The sequence below is a fragment of the Daktulosphaira vitifoliae genome, unplaced genomic scaffold (assembly GCF_025091365.1).
Source record: "Daktulosphaira vitifoliae isolate Bord-2020 unplaced genomic scaffold, ASM2509136v1 Scaffold_1, whole genome shotgun sequence".
NCBI classification, from domain to species: Eukaryota; Metazoa; Arthropoda; class Insecta; order Hemiptera; family Phylloxeridae; genus Daktulosphaira; species Daktulosphaira vitifoliae.
Genome location: NW_026099572.1, coordinates 74,881,638 through 74,902,916, shown reverse-complemented (window position 1 = coordinate 74,902,916; position 21,279 = coordinate 74,881,638). Strand labels below are relative to the sequence as shown.

Sequence of the window (21,279 nt, the reverse complement as noted above, 5' to 3'; positions counted from 1 at the left end):
AAAAAAAAATAAAAAAAAAAATAAAAAAAAAAAATAAACACATCATGGTAAAATTAATACCTTCTCAGCTTCGCATCGAAGCTAAAACTACTCTGTATGTTTATAACTAATAAAAATACTAGTTTTATTAGTATATAATACTATTTTTATTAATTCTCGTATCAGATAACGTTCAAAATTTTCAGTTCTAAATTATATTGAACATCCTTACTAGAATACATCTAACAAATTAAGTGATAATAGATGAATTTTTTTATTGCAGATAATTGAGCCTCTAAATGAAAAAAACTTAATCGGTGCGTTTAAAAATGATGTTGCATCCTTCCAGCGTTTACGGAGATTGTCGGCGAAATGATTATAGTGATTGTTATCAACAGAACGAATCCAATCATCATTTTTATGAAAGTATCAAGAATGGATTGGAAGGGTTTAGGTTACAAGCAGACCACGATAACTTACGACTGCCTGGGACAGAAGTGGACATACTTAACGATGATAATGACACTGCTAGTTCAATAGCATCCAAAAAACGCATTGATAGTATGTTCGACAAAGCCACGGCTACTAAATCCATTGTTGATAACGAATTTGTTTATGGATTTGGTGGTGATGATGCAGCTAGTAAAAATACGGTTCAAGAAAAAATTGAAAAAATGTTCGCTGAAGTGAGTTCATCCGAGCTCGATACAGATGTTTCAATGGAATCAACTACTGCTGAGGGTGCTAATAAGTATCACGTACAATACATTGGATGTGCTGGCTTGTCCGCTAAGATATCATCGCTGGAAGGTCTTCAAGAACCGGTTCGAAACATGTATTTTGCTTATAGAAAAAATCAAGAATATAATAGTCCAAATAATTTTTCGGGCGTTCTAGAAATATCGTCAGTTGGATTAACCATAAAGTACAAAGATATTGGTGGCGATGGAGTTCATCGAACTAGTCCATTTCCATCCATCGCTGTTTGGGCTGCTCTAAAATTTGTTTGTCGTCGTCATCAAATAAACAATGCCACTAAAAGTTATGAATTTGCTTTTCTACCATTGATCGCTGACCCAGATGGGTCTGATAAAGCACCACTGTTTTGTGACGCTAATGAAAATGAAATTATTCAGCTGAACGCCCATGGTGACCACGCACCTATATTTGCTGTAGTTATGCGCAAAACCGGCAAGCAGCTTGAATGCCATGGTTTTGTATGTGAATCTGAAAATGATGCACTACTGATGGCAGCTAACTTATATGGTGCTTTAGTGAAAGCAATGTCTATTGCTACCGAGTCAGCTGCGCCTGCACCTAGGCGTATAAAACAACGAAATGGTTTTACTAGTATGAGCAGCACTGCTGGGTCCAGCGTTAATGGTGCTTGTACTACATCAAATCAAGTTTTGCCAGCTCCGCCACCTAGGCCTCCACGAAGGACTAAAAAATCGACAACTTCATCGTCTGACGGTATGTCGTCTTCCCTCGCTGAGGTTTGTAGTGAAACAAAAACTTTTCGTATGAGTATTCGACAGCCACCTTCACTAAGACGGGGTGTGTGCAACAGCTCAATTAACACAGCGTTACCTCAGACATCACCAATCATTCGGCGTGCTACACCAGATCAAATCAATAATGGTAGTGGTGGAGATATTTTAACAAAAGTTGCTATACCTAGAAGTAAAAGTTTCCTTAAAACCAATGCACCTGGATCTAAGTATTCTAGACGTACTGCTGGTTGCGGTGGCATCGAAACAGATCGACGTCGAAGAAGTAATGGCAGTATTATGGGGTTCTCAGATATGTTTAACGAGTTACGTATTCAAGAAGGGCTGAATAACATGGACGATATACTGAACGTTATCATAAATGTGGAGGGTATGTCGTTTAACGATTTAAAACCTATTTACCGAGAATTCCTTATGAAACTAGCGTTGACCCTTACAAAAGATGAACTATACCAGCGTACTAAATCTATAATGTTAGAACAAAAACGGAAACGTTCAAAAACTGGTCAGGAAATTAACGAATGTCTGCGAAAGGTTTTAAATTGCGCTAAGGCAAAATCAAAAATTGGTACCGTGTTGTTGCCACATTTTTGTAAACGGAAACGATTTATAAAAGGTCATCAGAAACGTAAATGTTCATGTTCGAATGTAAAAGCAGCTACATCAAAAAATACTCTTCCCAAACCGGCTGGAATTGTTTCAACGGGAATAAATCGAAAACAATCAGAACATCGAAAAAATAAAAGAATATTAAAACGAACATCAGCCGCCAAGTGTCAACGTTTGTCATCGACCAACAGTACCTCAGACGATAGTGATTTTATAGCAATACAAGTTCAACGCCCAAAAACTCGAAAAGGAGGTCAGTTGTCATCTGACGGGTGCTTACATCAGGCTTCCAGCGGTTATTTTAGCTGTTCCGAGTGTAGTCAAGCTACTACTATCTGTGGTTGTCCGTCACTTACTAAGTGTTATTGTAGTGGACTACCTCCGTCATTGGTTTCGTGTAGTTGTGATTCGGACAGTTGTGCAGATAGTGATAAATGTTACTGTGGTCGACGACCCAACATTTTTGAGGAGCTCAAAAGTCGAGGGTTTGCTGCGTCCGAGTCCAGTTTATCGGTTAGAGCCGATTCACCGGGTACTGCGTGGAAAAAAAACGAACAACTACTTGTGCAACAAGGTCCAGCAAAGTGTGGAATCGAGGCATCCAAAAGCCTGGAGTATTTACAAATGAAGACGAACGATCCATTACATCAATATAGCAAAGTTAACAAAGGAGCAGGAAGAATGAAAGTCTATGACATTCAACCTGCACTTGATTCTCGTTCTAGTAGTTCATCTGCAGCCGCATATTCAAGTGATCAGTCAGGTTCGAGTTGCCATGGTCGTCGCACTGCCGAATCAAGTGGATCGGATAATTTTCATGCATTAGATTATGCGCTATTTGCATGTAGTAGAAAACCACAACCATTGTTAGGAGGTAAATCTGCATGGATTCGAAGTAGTTATACAAAAAATAATCGCGTTCCAAACGCTTATCCAATAAGAGCTCCGATAATTACTGTTCCGGTGCCTAAGCGTTTTTCCGAATACTACCCTGGTGCAATTTCACCACAGTTTTGTCATGCTAAACCTATGAACAAGTCTTACAGTTCAGATATGATGCATAACAGCTGCCAGATGTATTTAAATAAAAGGCGTCATTCAATACATGATAGTGATTTATCTACAATATTTCGGACAGACTTAACAAGTTCATTAGGTTATTATCCTTAATTCGGTTGACTTATTCATAGATGAATCTAAATACTATTTTTGATTGATAACATCGTAATACGATTAGCATTTTTAATTAAATTTTTAAATTATTATTATGAAAATAGTATTTTCTCAATAATTTATTTCTGCAAGGTGTCATTCTATCATGTAAATACTGAATTCTAATAAAAACTCAGTTTTTAAAAAGAGTAAAAAGTATTTAATGCTTTTTTAAGAATATTGTTTGTCTTTTCCTAATGGTTTAAAATTAAGCTAACATTAAATACAGAAAGGTCAAGTGATTGAATGTATTGATCTATGCAATATTAAAGTAGAATCTTGTGTAATATTTATTGTATCTACCTTTTGTGTAACTTTTACAAAAGGAAATTCATTTCAAAATTAACTTTGTCTTAGATATGTTTTATGTAAACCCATAATACACTAAGTTTTAAAAATTAAGTATAATAATTCTTGTAAATGTATATATATATATATATCTATATATAAAGTTATGTATTTTAGCAGAAATTGTGATAATTCATAATACATACTTACATAGATTTTTGTATACAAGTTATTTTCAAATGTAAATTTTAGATTTTTTAAAAATTTATTTATATTTAACTATTTTTATAGAAAATTTACCCTAGTAATACAAATAACACATTTGTAGAGTAAATGTAATTTTGTTTAATAATTAATATAATTAATTTATAAATTTACAATGTTAAAATTTTTATTTTATTATTAAAAACAAAATTTTAAATGTTTCAACAAAATGAATTTTCATTAAAATAAACAATTAATTTCAACTTAAATATGCTTCGTCCATTTGTTTAAACTTAGGTATTAATTCTTCGGGTACATTTAATTCATGGAAATTATCAGTACCTATTTCATCTTCAGTCCTAAAAATAATAAAAAATATTATTTAAAATTGTAAATAAATAAATGTTTTATTTTAGAAAAAAGTTTATTATAGTCAAAGTACTTTATCTTCTCTAAATTTTAGCTGAAGAATTTCATTAAAAATAGTATACATTGACAATTTTATACAACTTTTAATTGACTAATGTTTTAACTGTTCATTTATTTGAATAATTAAAACAATTATTCTACATTAAAGAATTTTAATAATATAAAAACAAAATTCCTAAAATTAATTTGTATGAATTATAATTTTATATTTCAATATAATGTGAAGGAATGTTGTTCTCAAGTTGATATTGCATATGGCACTAATGTGTACCAATACATTCAATATTCTATCTAAGATAGCTTCATTTGCAGAAACAAGAGAATAACTCAGTAATAGGAGTTGATATTTCTTATTATAGTAACAAGTTAATCATTTAAACCTTATACAAATACATAGAAATCTTTTTTTTTTTGTTAGTTACAATTACATTTATCTGTTATAAAATCATTTTTGAGCCATTCCATACATTTCATATGGCTCTCAACTTTTTTCTTTTAAATAATAATATATATATTTAACTAGCTTAAATAGTAGAAAATTATCTAATTAAGAAATTGACAAATCGTTATCATCTCTTATAAAAGTATTTGAGAAGTTATTAACAATTAAGTACAGACTAGACATGATGCATGATCGCTGCTATCTTTAATATTTTAATATTTTTTGGCCTCACTCATTCTCTAATCTAGATATTAATAATATCAATAATTTCTGAAATACTGATTTGAAGGTTGTTGTTGATCCATAATTTTCATAATTGATAATTTTGTATTATTTAAGCTTTATATAAATGTATATATATATTGACATTAAAAAAATAAAGTTAACACTTTTATAAAATATGAGAAATGGACTTTAAAAAATTGTTATAACAGATAAATGGAGATACATATGTAACTATCGAAAGCCAAAAATAATTTCTCAAATATTATTTGAAGACAAATTGAGCAGCTAGTGTTAAAAGTATTACTCTGTATATTGTATAATATAACTACATATAGTAAAAATATTGCAAAAAAAATTACTTGATTAAAATGTCAACAATATTTTCACAAGCTAATTTCAAATCCATGTTAGGTTCCCACTTATGTAATTCTCGCAGAATAAGATATGTACCTTGATTTCTAATTATCTCTCTACTATCTTTTTTAGCACACAACTAAAATGAATACGAATATTGTTTATTATTGTAATCAATTTATTAGTAAACTAATAATAATAAATAAAATATAATATAAGTAAAAATTTTTACCTGAGTCAAAGCTTGGAGTATTGCTAATCTTAAATTAGGATCAGATTCCCGTTCTTTATCTTCAGGTAAGTACTGTAAATCTAAAGGTAGATTTTCATTATCTTCGTCATCAAACTGTTCAGGTCCAGCTAATGGTAGAAGAAGACGCGATAGTAGATCTAAGTCTTCACTTAACAACCATAAGTGTCTATCTATAAGAAAAACAAGTTTTATGAATTTATAAAAAAATTTGTTATTGAAATTTCTTTTTTTTTAGATACTTTATTAATTAAATTTCATTGAGGAAATGTAAAATACTGAAAATTGAAAAATAGATAGATGATTAATAATAATTATTGTAAATTTCAGCATTTGAGTAAAAGCATCAAAAAATGTAAACCTTGGCATCCATGGTTAAAATATTTAAAAAATTTTATAAATCAACTTAATAGATGTATTTAAAATTTCAATTTTTTTTTTTTTTGGCTTTAGCACACTAATGACTTTTCACATATAAAGACAATACTAAATTTTTAGCAACATTTAAGATCTTAAGTAAAACCTCGTGGAGGTACAAAGTTTTAATTAAATTTATTAAATTAACAAAATTATAGGTAAATTTACTCAAATCAATCATTTTCTTTTAAACATAAATCTAAGCATATTTTTAGTAACATTACCTGAAGGATTTTCCAGTTTTTGATTTAACTACTCACAATCAGTAGAACTAATATAATAAATATAAGAGAATTTGAATAGATTTTATAACTATTTGATGGTAGTATTTAAATACTTGAATCAACTGTTTGATAGTTTTTTAAATATTCAACAATTAATTATAAAATTCTATCAATATGTCCTTTAAGTAAGGCGGGTAATCATATAATCCACAATAACAATTTGTACCCCAAAAATTATTTTTATTATGTTTCAATTTTATCATTTATGTCTACATAGAATTTTAACAGTAAATCTCTATATGTTATTTTTAAATTTGTATATCAGTATAGTATATACAATGGCTACATTTATTCAATTTTTTTATTGAAATATAAAATTTACCTAATTCAAAACAACAATTTTTTATGGTCATTATAACACCGGCTCGGCGAATTGAGCTATTATGATTTAAAAATGACAATAATTTTGGAAAACTTCCACTATCCATTAACCATCTGCAATATATTTAAAGAACAAATACATATTTTCAGGCTAATATCTTTTAATATATATAAGCCCTTACATTCTAACATCATGAAGTTGGCATAAATTAGATAATAGATATGATATATAATCATAATTTTTTTCTTCTTTCAAATCTCTCATTATAAACAGCTTCATTAATAACTCCAATGTTTTAAAAGGTTCATCAAAACTTTGAAATATAATATATGCATAATTTTTTTCTCGTGTTAGATTACAAAGCAACATTAAAATTGCATTGGCAACTTGGGAGGCTTCTTTGTTTATGTATTCTATCATTTTGGAAATTATAACCTAAAAAATAATATATATATTAATGAAATAAATTTAAATATAATAAATAACTATTACCAAACTTTCAGAATTATTTTTAGCATGATTTTTCTGCAAATATGAAAATATGTATGTATGACCTTTATCTTTGGCTGCAATATTTATTAAACACATACTAGCGATTTCTCTGTTAGAGTTATCGGATTCCAAAGTATGAAATAGTCCTCCAAGTAATTCATTCATATTATCCAAAATAATTTGACTTTCAATATTAGTCTGCCCTAAAAAATTAATTTTAAAAATTTGTTATTCCGTTTTAAACATTATTTAGGTTCTAAGGTAATAATCAAAAATATATATTTAAGAATTTTTAATTTCAGAATACTTACTTAGTAAATGATTTAAAACTTCTTTTTTTAAATCTTTGTCAGTGTCTACCATTAATGTGCGAATCATAACAAGTAATAGATGATCTGGTATGTTAGTACACATAATTCTTATTTTTCTAATTTATTTGTTAGCAGTTTTAAATAACTAATGATATAAATAGCTCATAAATAAAATATTATTACACTTTTTCTTATAAAAAAATTAATACGTAATATAGTATATATTTATACATACAAATATTAAAAGGTAACTATTTATTTATAAATAAAACAATTATTTAACATAATTTCTAATTTTAATTAGCTATTTAACTTTGATCCTAAGGAATTATTATTGCCGGGGATCCAAATCACGTGTTTCCATTTCTAGAATTTGCATATAAACAAATCACGTTCATATTATCAACATTAATTATTTTTTAATGGATATTTTATCATTATTTTTATCAGTAATATATAATGATTAAATATGATAACAACCGTTCTTTATAAATCGATCGGTTGGTCAATAAGATATTGCATATAGTACTTAGTAATCCTTTAAATTATAAAGTTCTTTACATAATTTTGGTATTGCATCATAAAATTCTACTTAAATTTCTAAAATGGAAAATATGTACAGTACATCTGGAGAAAGAGAGACTGATGAAGTAATTATTATTAATTTTACTGTATTTATTATCCAAACGATTTTTTGTTTAACAGAATGCTAGAAATTTTTTATAAATCACATAATCATATCATAATATGCCAAAATTATTATCTTTTTAATGTTGTAGATGGAAATTTTATTCAAAACTTAATTGATCTCATATGCACTTATTCTATAAAAACTTGTACTTATCTATTATAATTTTTAGATACTTTTACAGCCATTCACATACATCATGCAAGTCCCTGGAAAACAAATAAGAGCAAAACTAGCGTTAGCATTCAATTATTGGTTAAAAATACCCACTGATAAGTTAGCTGTTATTGGAGATATTGTTCAAATGTTACATAATTCTAGTCTTTTGTAAGTATACAGAAAATAAAAATATTATTTTATTTTAGATAAGTTTGAATTTTTAAAAGTAGATTAGCTTTGGTTTATCTCTTATATCTTTACATTGGCAATAACACAATTATTATAAGGTTGTTAAATACCCAGAAAATTAGATAATCTAGGAAAATCAGAGTTCAACAAACTATATGTAAGCTAAAAGTTAATTTTTACTGAAGTTTCAAAAAAATTTTCTTTACCTTTTTTCCTTGAATAGAATCAATATTTGTTTATTTATATTTTATTGTTTATTATATAACTTATTTATACTTTGCATTAGGCGTCAATAAAGATTACAAGAGTGATACCATTTTAGTTCAATAAATTGATTATAATCAATTTATAAACTATACATAATTATGTATAGTTTAATGAACTCTACATAATTTATAAGAGTTTGAAGTTTTTATTGCTTGACTGATAATTTAAAAAAAAAATCTTGTAATGGAGTTATATTTATATAGATAAAATTATAGCATTAAAATGATAGAATACTAATTGATTGAGCCTTAATTTCTAGATTATCTAAAAATTAAATGAAAAATTTCTAAAATGTTTGGAAATTAACTTCTAAAATATGTTAGTCTTCTATGACTAAAACTCTTATATTACCTTTATGCAGAGCTGAAGAGGTATTGATTTTACTAATATTTGTTTTTTTATTTTATTTGTCTATGTACGCAAATCTATTGGATCAACATTGTTCAATTATAAAACAAAAATACCGAATTAAATTTGATTGAAGACATTATTCTTTTAATTTTTTTTTTTGTAAAATGTGTTTAAAACATGTTCTGACTGTTATCTTAAGTACAGGTGGTTTTAACATAATTATTTGGCACATCAAATTTTTTTTCTTTAATAAATTTCCAAAAAAATATTTGTCTTGATGTACACATATTTCAAAAAGTTCATTTAAAAAAATACAATGAATAGTAATAATTTCACATTTAAATCTGTTTTAATTTAAAAAAAACAGCAACTTTGGGTCACATCATAGTTAGGACATCAGTGGTTATAAATTTCATGAGGATTAGTATTATTAAAAAAAAAAATTAAAACAGTTTTAAAGTGTAGAAAATCTTTTTTGAGAATTCTGTTTTTTTACAATAGCGTAATTTTAAGATATTGTTATAAATTTCTAAAATTGAAGTAATTTTTCTAATTTGAATAGAACACATTCAACTATATTAAAATCATGGTTTTTGGTCTCATTAGCCAACATAATAGATTCAGTGAAAGCTGTTAATTTACATAGACAAACATAAAAAATATTTTCTATGAAGTTTTTATGAATTGAATTTAAAAATTACCAAAATAGTATTAATACGCATAGAATTCCTCTCTGGTCTTAAACAAAATGAAAATTGGGAAAATATTTTCATTTTTCTAACACATAAAATATAGATATAGCTCTTATAAAAGTGTATTTAAAAATATTTTTTTAGGGTGGCACCGAAGAAAATGTTTTATTCATTTTAAATAAATATCTTTTTGTTAATTTTTTTATTTCAAAAACCTTATAAATTACTAATTTTAATATAAAATTAGATGTTTATATGAATTTTGGATTGAAAACCTCTGAGGTTTCTAAATTTATTTCGCCTTTTTTTATTAGTATTTTATATAATCCTTTACATAACCAATACGAGTAATTTAGGTTATTTAATATTTTATTACATAATAAAACAAGGAAAAAAACGCTTTCTGGGAAAATTACTTAGCATGATTGGATTTTTAAAATTTTTTTTTTCAACGAAAGTACTTGGTCACCAGACTCCGGGAAAATGATTGGCGAAGGTCAGAAAATTTTTGTTGTTCGCCCTCGACCGTTTTTGAGGAAAACGCTCGCTGACGCCAGTGTTTTACTACTTAAGGTTTGAAATTTTCACCAGATCCGACCGATGACATTACTGAGATATGATAAAATTTATGTTTTACGAGCTTTTTTTTTTTTTAGTCCAAGTTCATTGTTTTAATATGGGCATTGACTCATTTTCTGCGCGTACGTTTATTCTGAACCTTAATTTGTGTAACATATATTTTTATTAGGACACTATTTTGCATTTGCACATAGCACTATATTACAACTATGCTTACTAATGTCAAATCACAGTTACCAATGTTTTTATCAAAATAAAATGTTTTATATAGTCCCACGTATTATTAAAATCCTAATAATTTTTGTGTATTTTAAGGGGGATGTGGCCAACCAGCGCTATCAATATTTATTTGGCAACTTCTAAGATATAATGACCTAATGTCCTTTTTTTTTTGGTCATCACTTTGATTTATAGCAAAAAATTCTATAACATGTTTAAAAAAGTAAAAAAAATATTAAATACCCTCCTAAAATAATTTCTGAATACACATAAGGGAAATACCTCATTAACAAACGTCAACCTTATACTCAATACATTTTACTATTCTCTTTTTGAAATTTCATGATTTTAATAATTAAATTTTTAATATATTTTTGTTACACTGATTCTGATATAATATTTTTTCTGCAATACACTTATCGTGCCCGACGTAGTCGTGACCTCCTACCGGAATCAGTGGCCTACTTATGATAACGGCCCGAAGAGGCCTACGCGCCTTGACGCGTATGGGTCGTAGGGCCACGGGTCTTATATAATAAAACATTGGAAATTAGCCAATGCTGGAAAAAATACTTAACGATGTCTGTTTTTCAACATTTATTTTTTTTAATGAAAGTGCTCGATGACATTATTCCTAGAAAATTATTGGCGAAGACAAGAAAAAATTTTTTAGTACACCGTGAGCTTTTAAAAATGTTATCCAAAATGCTCATTGCAGCCAGCGTTTTTTTATTTAAAACCTAAAAATACTTCCAGACCTGCCCAGAGACATTCCAAAGGTACCTTGAAAATTTTGTTGATATCTGTTGATTTTTGACCGATTTTTTCAGGGCGCGCCACCTTAATTTATTGTAACATTCCGACATAAAAACGATTTTTTTTTCGATTCACAATTTTACCACGGCAATTGACACGTGTCGAAAATCGTAAATTCGAGGAAAAAGAAGAAGATGAATATATTTTTATTACACTTATTTCGATGGAATATTTTTTCTGCAAAACACTTATCGTGTCCGCGCGTAGCTGGATGCTCCTACCTGAATCAGTGACCTACTTATAATGACGGCTCAAAAAGGCTTACGCGCCAAAAGCGCTTGAAACTCGTAGGGCCCGTGTTAAGCTCCGCCTAGTATTAATAAATTAGTATATGATAACGTATAAAAATGATTTGTTTATATGTTAAACATATTCAATTAAGAAACTTAATTCTTGTATTAGAGGACTGCGAAATCAATACAGTTTCCAATCGAACCTCGATGTTCGACTACTGAGGCACTACTGAGTTACATAGCTATATATGTAGTATTCAGTAAAGAAATCTCCCTATGAAAGTATAAAAAATCATTAATTGGATATTATGACGTTATATTATTATTTTTAATAATAATTATTTATAACTTTGATTTGTAAAGTATATTAATTATTATGAACAATTAAGGTTAAATGATGGTTATATAATTGCAGTAATCAAATGTTATTTTAATTGTGCAACTAAGTATGATAATGCCTTAATTTATTATGTAATAGAATATGATATGTAGCTCTGTGGACATAAGAAGTATTGAAAGTGATATATTAATCATACATTTTAATAACAGTGTTAACTTAAAATTCATAAATTGTTTTTATCCAAATTTTTCCATAAAATTTTCCAAACTTATTCAAATTGTATTCTTAGGTCGACAAAAAATATATAATACTTTCTGCAGTTTACATTATTTAGATGAATTATATATGGAATATAGACGCTGATTTCGATTATGATTTCAGGTATTTCCCATTGCATTTAATTTTTAAGATAATTTCTTGTCAGTAATAAGTGATAATTAAACAGTATAATATCAAAAACAGATTTTTTTCAAACTTTTAATATGATTTAATAGTAATGAAAAATGTATGTAAAATTTGAGACTGATTCGTTAACCTTAATCTTAAAATTTACTTATAAAGTTTAGTTTGGTGGTAATTTTTTAGAAAAGCAGAGTTTTTCTCTATAATAATTATAGCGAAAATCTGTTATATTTTGGTTAAAAAAATAGTAATGAAATTGCTACTAATAGATTTGATGCGAAGTTGCAACAGGGTTGTTACGTTTTAGATACTTCGTGTTTAAAACAGTATTTTGGGTCTGTTTTAAACACCGAAATTTTCAAACTTTATATTGATCTTATGGTACATTTTAAAAGTATAAGACTGTTTACTTATGTTTTAAATAGGTTTTTTTTTCAATATGTTTTTAACAACCTTGAGCTTATATAATATTGTTTTTACCATGATTTTTTATGTTTATTCTCATCCATGATACTAGTTCAGTTCTCATTAGACCGATTTTGTTGAAATATAAATATCTCAAAATTCAGAATTTTTTTTATACACTTAAAAATTCATCAATGTAAACAAAATTTTAATCATAAATACTAGTGATAATAATCGTTCTTTTAATTAAAAAAAAAAAAAAAGAATATTTAAAACATATTGTTTATAATATTATATTTTATAAAAATTTGATAAAATTAAGATCAAGGAGGGTTTGAATGTGGTCACATCAAAATTTTTTATTTAATTTTAATTTTCAAAAACGTTTTGGGATGTCTAATTAATTAAAAACTATGTCATATTAAAGCTTTTTAAATTAACTACATGATAAGAAAAACGTCCCGATAATTGGTCTACTGTAAGAACTGCCACTTTTTCTCAGCTCTCACTGGACCGATTTCTTTCAAAAATACGTCAAAAGATCACAAATCGTATCTAGTTGGAGACATTACCCTTAAAAATTGAAAAAAATTCCCTCGTTCACCAAAAATAGGGGAAATATCCAAAAAAATTAAAAATTTAAAAATCGGTAAATTTTGTCATTTTTTTCACTTTTTTTTTTAAAACTTCCATAACTTTTTCAAAAATAAACAAATCAACATAATTTTTTTTTTATACTAAAACCTTAGATATTTCCCTTTCATTTGATATCATTTTTTTGAAAATCTAATACTTACCCTGCTCATTGGGGGGGATTTAAAATAGCAACTTTTTTACAAAAACTAACTTTTTCAACTTAATTTTTGAAAATGTTCCGGAAATACTGCGTCCTTTAAACATATATCAAATTAAAGCTTATTTTATGTACTATAAAATGAAAAAAAAAAATTTGTCCCGACACCCTATCTTCTATGCGAAAATGGCTACCGTATTCAAAAATATGCTATTTTAATATTAAGGTTAATGTTGCTTTTGTAATTATCCATCAATTTCTTAGAATTAAACACTATCTACAGATTTTCATCGAAACGTTTCTTATGATAGTGATTTTAATCACTATCAGATTAAATCTATACTGGACCCAACTATGCAACGTCTCCACTATGCTGCAACCCCACTGTGCTGGATTTTTTTTAAATTCATATATTGTAAAATAAAAAACATGAAAAAAACTGATCGTTCAAATTTTTTTTTGTTACTAAACTTCAATAATCTATATATTTTTTAAGCTTAGATTTGATGATTATTTTATGAAAGTATTTCTGAGAAAGCAATTTTAACTTCTGTTTTGACTTATTCAAGAACTTAATTTGTGACCTTGTAAATTTGATTTTGTTACGTTATAAATATAAACGTTATTGATTATAAATTACATTTCTTTTGAGTTCTTATCTTTAATAATGTTTTATTATTTTAAATATTAGTGATGATATCGTACCATCAAGATATTATTGTAGTGACCAATAAAATATCAAATTTGAGTTATACATGTTTAATCATGGCGAATAGCTTGTCCTGAACTATTTATTAATACAATGTAATGCAAATAAAAAGTTTAATTTGTAAAATTACAAAAAACATTATAACGTCTTACTTGAATATTACAAGACTACACATTTGACATTATTAATAACAATCGGACATTTCCTGTAAAGATTTGTAATTATTTAATTTTGCTAATAATCTTTCAAAATTAAATTTTGGGGATATTTGCATAAGGTATATAACAAACAATAAGCTTTGTTTTGGTATGCTTTTTGTGGAAATTAAATAAAAATCTAAAATACAGAAAAATGTTTAAAGTGACCATATAATTAAAAAAAACTTTTTTTTTGAAAATGTTCAGGTACGACTAGATTCTTTAAACCGATATTTAGTAAAAACATATGAAGTGTACTACAATATTAAAAAAAATTGTCTTCATGTTGGTTTACTATGAGATAAAATCATGGCTACCTTCAACACAATATTGTACAAATAGAATGAAAGCATTCAGATAGAAGTATTTTAACTTTTTTTTTTTTTTATGCCGTTAACGATTCATCTACTGGTATCTGGTCAATCAAACCAATTAAAATAAAAAAAAAATTTTGAAAGTTCTCTAATAGTGTTCATACAGATATTGCTTATTATTTATTAGTATTTGTAAAATTTATTTTTAAAAATGCCTTTATGTTAATTATATTATTTTTAATTGTTAAAATTTAATTATTTATAAATATATTGTATTTTTAATATCTTTATTTTTGTAAGTTTTTGACATAAAATTATGTATATAACATAGTCATTTTAGTTTCTTAATATACTGTAATATACTTTAATTTGAAAAAAAANAACATAGTCATTTTAGTTTCTTAATATACTGTAATATACTTTAATTTGAAAAAAAAAATTTGACCTCTGGACTTGTCTTCATGGTGAAAATGACTACCGTATGAAAAAATATGCTATTTTTGTGAAAAAATTCTTGATATTATATTTTAATTTTTTAACATTATGTTGCTATAACTTTTTTAAAAATGCATGAATCAATTCTATTCTTTAATAATAAATACTATATATATGCTTCTTTCATTCGATATACTTTTTTTTTTTATGGGATCATTTCCCTTTATACAGGGGGGGGGTGCAAACCTTTTAAATGCGTATAGAAAGTAGTACTTTTTCAACTTAACTTTTGAAAATGTTCCGGAAAGACTGACACTTTTATATATATCTTAAATTAAAGCTTATGTAACATCCTTTATTATGAAAAAAAAAAATTTGACCTCTGGACTTGTCTTCGTGGTGAAAATAGACATCAAAGTTAATAAAAAATTACGATTTTTGTAAAATAATTCTTTTTTATATTTTTACCTTAATAATGCTATAACTTTTCGGAAAATGTATGGATCAGTAAATTTTTTTTTTTATAGATGCTTGGTGTCTTTACCTATCATTTGGCATTTATTTTTTATAAATCTAACCCTTTATCTGTCCACAGGGGGGGATTTAATATAACAACTTTAGTGATTTTAATCACTGTCAGATATCATATTACTTGATACAACTATGCTACGTCACCACTGTGCCGCAACCCCCCTGTGCTGGGTTTTTTTTTTTTTTGTGTGTCTGTATACGCTCAATCTCAGCTCTCACTGAACCGATTTNTTTTTTTTTTTGTGTCTGTGAACGCTCAATCTCAGCTCTCGCTGGACCGATTTTGATGAACAATATGTCAAAAGATCACAAATCGTATCTAGTCGAAGACATTACCCTCAAAATTTGAAAAAAATTCCCTCTTTCCCCGTAAACGGGGGAAATCCCCCAAAAAATTACAAATTTAAAAATCGCTAATTTTCGATATTTTTTCAATTTTTTTTACTTAAAATTGCCATAACTTTTTTAAAAATGATCGAATCAATATAATTTTTTTTTTTATAGATACCTTAGATAATTACCTATCATTTTATATATTTTTGTGAACNCCTTAGGTATTCACCTATCATTTTAAGACCTCTGGACTTGTCTACATGGTGAAAATGACTACCGTATGCTAAAATATGCTATTCTTGTGAAAAATATCTTGATATTAAATTTTACATTTTTTAACATTATGTTGCTATAACTTTTTAAAAAATGTATGAATAAATTCTATTCTTTAACTAATAATTATTTCATATTGAATAGACTATTTTTGTTTTTACATTCTCGAGTATTATAATCATTTCAAATATTCAAAAATATATTTTAAATTATACTTTTTTTTTAACGTTCAAATACTCTGATTATCTTTTTCAACCATTTTTCAAATACTTATTCTGAAAATAAAAAAAAATATTTTATACAAGACTGCTTCTACAGCAACACATTAAATGCTATCATGTTTTTAATATTTCTGAATTAAGTGAAACATAATTATTTTAGGACGGATGACATACAAGATGATTCAGTTTTGAGAAGAGGAATACCTGTTGCACATTCCATTTATGGGGTAGCTAGTACCATTAATGCGGCGAACTACATGTCATTTGTTGCCTTGGAACGAACATTAAGTTTAGGGCACCCAAAGGTAATTAAATTGATACTTCTCATTAATTCGGTTTAAATGAATTAAAAATTCAACTTTAAAGCAATTTCAAATAATGAAATGTGAAATACATGAATTTATCTATTAGGCAACAACTGTGTATACTGAGCAAGTTCTTGAACTTCATCGTGGACAAGGAATGGAAATATATTGGAGAGATAACTATACTTGTCCTACAGAGGAAGAATATAAAAAAATGACTATTAGAAGTAAGTTAAATAATTTCTAAAACTATAATTTAATTATACACATTTAATGTAAATATATTCATTGTACCATTTTAACTTTGACTTTTTTAGTACTCTTTTTTTTTTTTTACTCGTTTCTAGTTTAGTACATAAATATTTTTAAAATTGTTTTGCTATATCCTAATCTGTCTCTTTAATGGCGTTTATTGGGTTCTTTAAGTGGTTCATAAATAAAAATTTGATTATCTCTATGAAAATATTTCTTTACTATATATTTATCTTCATCATGGGGATTTATATCCTCTACATCTCCTTTTGAGAATGTCAATATACTCTGTTTATAAGCTCTTCATTGTTTAATTTTTACTTATTAATTATCTAGCTATGATTGCACAGTTCTTTAGTAAAGTTGAGTATTAAAAATGCTTATATTTGTAATATAACAAATTTGAAACACCTAAGTGATAGAACAATATGTTTTCTGTGACGAAGAAACATCATAAATAAAGTAATATAATTACTTAAATTATTATGATACTGTTATAGACAAAACAATCTTATTTATAATGTCAATGACAAAATCTTAAAAGAATGGTCCCTAGGAAATTCATTGTCATACAACACATCTACTTATAAGCTCTTAACTCATTACTCAAAATTATGAGTTAGCAAAATTTTTTTAGTATCTTAACACCCTATTGTAAAACTTCTCATAACAAGTCACATTTTAATTTTTTATTAAAACACTTTTTTATTTTTTATCTATTAACTTATACATATAATAACAATTTAAGTCCTTTCTCTTTTTGTCCTTTACCATACCTTTAAACTAAATTGAAGTATTTTTTTTAAATATGATAGCAATTAAAATATTTATGTATTTATTAACATGTAATCTCATTTAAACTTTATATATATATTTGATGTTTAAAGACCAACATAATTTATCAATTTTTTTTTATATTCATAAGAAATTGTATAATTTCAGAATAAAGTAAATAATTTCAAAAAATTAACTTATCTAATGTTTCAATTTTACTTGTTATTCAATTTCATTATTTTTTCAGAAACTGGAGGCTTATTTATGTTAGCTATTCGTCTTATGCAATTATTCAGTGAAAATGAAAATGATTTTACTAAACTAACTGGAATATTAGGCTTATATTTCCAGATACGGGATGACTATTGCAATCTATGTCTACAAGAAGTTTGTTGATTAAATTAATTTTATCCAGCTAAATATTATTTTCAAATTCCTATTTCTGTACTTTTAATAACTTACAATGTTTTTTACACAATTAAATGTTATTCTACTCAATTTTGGTATATTACAAAAAGTAAAATTTATATTTACTTATTAAATTAGTTATTTAAAAATATTAAATTTTGAAAGTGATAAAAGTATTTCTAGTTTTTTTTTTTTTAGCTTCGATGCGAAGCTGAGAAGGTATTGGTTTTACTATGATGTGTTTTTTTTTTTTTTTTTGTGTCTGTTACCACTTTTTCTCAGCTCTCACCGAACGGATTTCTTTCAACGATACGTCAAAAGATCACAAATTGTATCTAGTCGAAGACATTACCCTTCAAAATTGAAAAAATTTCCCTCGTTCCCCGTAAATGGGGGAAACCTCCAAAAAAATTACAAATTTAAAAATCGCTAATTTTCGAAATTTTTTCAATTTTTTTTACTAAAAACTGCCGTAACTTTTTCAAAAATGAACATATCAATATAATTTTTTTTTTTATAGATGCTTGATGTCTTTACCTATTATTTAGTATATTTTTTTTGTAAATCTGACACTTAACCTGCCCACAGGGGGGGATTTAAAATGACAACTTTTTCACAAAAAATTAACTTTTTCAACTGAACTTTTGAAAATGTTCCGGAAGGTCTGACACTTTCATATATATCTTAAATTAAAGCTAATGTAATGTACTTTAATTTGAAAAAAAAAAATTTGACCTCTGGACTTGTCTTCATGGTGAAAACGGCTACCGAATGCTATTTTTGTGTGAAAATTTTTGATTTTATAATTGACATTTTTTACTTTAAAGTGCTATAACTTTTTAAAAAATGTATGGATCAATACAATTTTTTCATGAGAAGTAGTATTTATATACATCTTTCATTGGATATACTTTTTTTTTAAATCAGACTATTTCCCTATANTACATTGGATATTTTTTTAAATCAGACTATTTCCCTATATATAGGGGGGCTTCAAATATAAAAAATGCATATAGAAAGTAGAACTTTTTCAACTTAACTTTTGAAAGTGTTCCGGAAGGTCTGACACTTTTATATATATCTTAAATTAAAGCTAATGTAATATACTTTAATTTGAAAAAAAAAAATTTGACCTCTGGACTTGTCTTCGTGGTGAAAGTTGACATCAAAGTTAATAAAAAATTACGATTTTTGTAAAATAATTTTTTTTTATATTTTTAACTTAATAATGCTCTAACTTTTTCAAAAATGAACATATCAATATAACTCTTTTTTATATAGATGCTTGATGTCTTTACTTATCATTTGGTATATTTTTTTGTAAATCTGACACTTAACCTCCTTTTTCATTCGACATACTTTATCTTAATCGAGATATTAAGGAACCAGCAGATCAAGTAGCTTTTGGAATAAAACACCAATTTTTTTAAAATTAAACACTATCTAAAGATTTGCATCGAAGCGTTTATTTTTGATAGTGATTTTAAACACTGTCAGATATCATTATACTTGATCCAACTATACCACGTCACAACTGTGCCGCGACCCCCCTGTGCTGGGTTTTCTTTTATCAAATTGTAGTTGATAATTAATTTTTTGTTATATAAAAATGTAATGAGCTTCTTAATTTATTTTAGTATTCAGAAAACAAAAGTTACTGTGAAGATTTAACTGAAGGAAAATTCAGTTTTCCTGTTATTCATGCTATTCACAGTCATCCAGAAGACAGTCAAATAATGAGTATCCTTTTATATCTATATATATTAGATATTATACAAAGTAAGGAAATATGTCAATGATAAGAAATAATAAAAATAATGAAAACTCTATTCCTTTCTTAAATAACACTCTGTATTGTTGCCCTGAATTTAAAATGGGCAATTTCAAAAATACTGAAAATGTTTATGTAATACTCAAATTATTTTAAAGAAAATCTATTAACTTAGAAAAATAAATAAAAAATGTTCACTTATATGTTAGAAATTTACTGTTCTGAAGGTATATGAAATAATTTAAATAACTACTTTTCGAAAAATAATAATGAATGAATTTATAAGTTGGCTTTTAATGGAAGCATTGATTAATATTGTGGCAACTTAAAAATATAAATTGATTTAATTTTATACTGTATATAAATGTTTGCTAAAAATTAAAAATTAAAGTTATATTTATTTTGTATTAAAAATGATTTCTTAATAATAATTTATCAGATATTTTGAGACAAAGGACAAAAAATATTGAAGTAAAAAAATATTGTGTAAAGCTGTTAAACAATTATGGCTCTTTTGAACATACCAGGAAAGTATTGACGCAGCTGGACAATGATGCAAGAAAAGAAGTAGAGCAACTTGGTGGTAATCCATTAATGCTTAAAATACTTGATGAATTATTAACATGGAATTATAATTTTGATGAAAAAAATGTTAAAAACTAAATTATATTTAAGCAAGATTCAATTAAAATTTTTACTAGTTGATTCCTTGAAATATAATTTTAATTCAATGTAAAAATGTACTTAGAATGAATACCATTTATTGTTTATTATGTATTATTTGATGAGAGTTAATGAGAAAAAAACATTTTTTACAACTGTTTCATTTATAAAAATAACATATGTGTTATTACTCTTATAATATTATGTTATCTTAATTTATTTAGTACTTAAATAATAAGATTAAAGGTGTTATGTTATAAATTTAAAAATTATAGTCTTCCATGAAATTAAGGATATATGAATATTTATTAAATTTTTATTTAAATTATAGATATATTATGTTTAGTTGACTCCGAATTAAACCATGTTGTGCTATAAATCAATATGATTTATTTAATATTTTATGGCACATTGATGGTTTAGTAGGAACTATAATTTAATTAAATTAGTACTTATTTATTTATTTGTATAGGTCATCAATAATTGTGAGTCATAAAAGTGATATATAACTAGTACACTAATACACTAGTTCTTATTTATAAAAAATACCTTTTGTGTTCTTTTGGAAAAATATATGTTATGTGCTTACATGTTCATTGTGTTTTAAATAAAGTCCTATAAATTAATATTA

At 26.2% G+C, this 21,279-nt stretch overlaps 3 protein-coding genes across 5 annotated transcripts in view; 2 read left to right on the top strand and 1 right to left on the bottom strand.

The window, feature by feature from the left end:
• Positions 1-3,702, top strand: part of LOC126893697 (uncharacterized) — a 16,776-nt gene extending 13,074 nt beyond the window's left edge. The window contains exon 2 of the mRNA XM_050664125.1: positions 263-3,702. Within this exon, the coding sequence (XP_050520082.1) occupies positions 309-3,269 (2,961 nt within the window). The 5' untranslated portion in view covers positions 263-308 and the 3' untranslated portion in view covers positions 3,270-3,702. The remainder of the gene's footprint in view (positions 1-262) is intronic.
• Positions 3,703-3,944: 242 nt separating this feature from the next.
• On the bottom strand, positions 3,945-7,754 carry LOC126893705 (protein HGH1 homolog). Its single transcript, XM_050664143.1, has 7 exons — positions 7,330-7,754; positions 7,019-7,221; positions 6,708-6,961; positions 6,527-6,639; positions 5,486-5,676; positions 5,259-5,392; positions 3,945-4,162 (listed from the first exon to the last, which is right to left on the bottom strand). Exons 1-7 carry the CDS (start codon positions 7,430-7,432, stop codon positions 4,063-4,065), a joined length of 1,098 nt encoding a protein of 365 aa, XP_050520100.1. The 5' UTR covers positions 7,433-7,754; the 3' UTR covers positions 3,945-4,062.
• Positions 7,755-7,810: 56 nt separating this feature from the next.
• On the top strand, positions 7,811-21,236 carry LOC126893706 (terpene synthase). Of its 3 annotated transcripts, none has more exons than XM_050664145.1 (7): positions 7,811-7,979; positions 8,202-8,344; positions 16,636-16,780; positions 16,887-17,007; positions 18,054-18,193; positions 19,852-19,954; positions 20,425-21,236. In XM_050664145.1, the coding sequence occupies exons 1-7, from the start codon at positions 7,935-7,937 to the stop codon at positions 20,646-20,648; spliced, it is 921 nt and encodes a 306-aa protein (XP_050520102.1). In that variant the 5' UTR covers positions 7,811-7,934; the 3' UTR covers positions 20,649-21,236. The 3 variants fall into 3 exon arrangements, with proteins under 3 accessions (XP_050520102.1, XP_050520101.1, XP_050520103.1); XM_050664144.1 differs by having other exon boundaries at positions 8,190-8,344; XM_050664146.1 differs by lacking the exons at positions 7,811-7,979; positions 8,202-8,344 and adding an exon at positions 12,072-12,243.
• Positions 21,237-21,279: the final 43 nt, after the last annotated feature.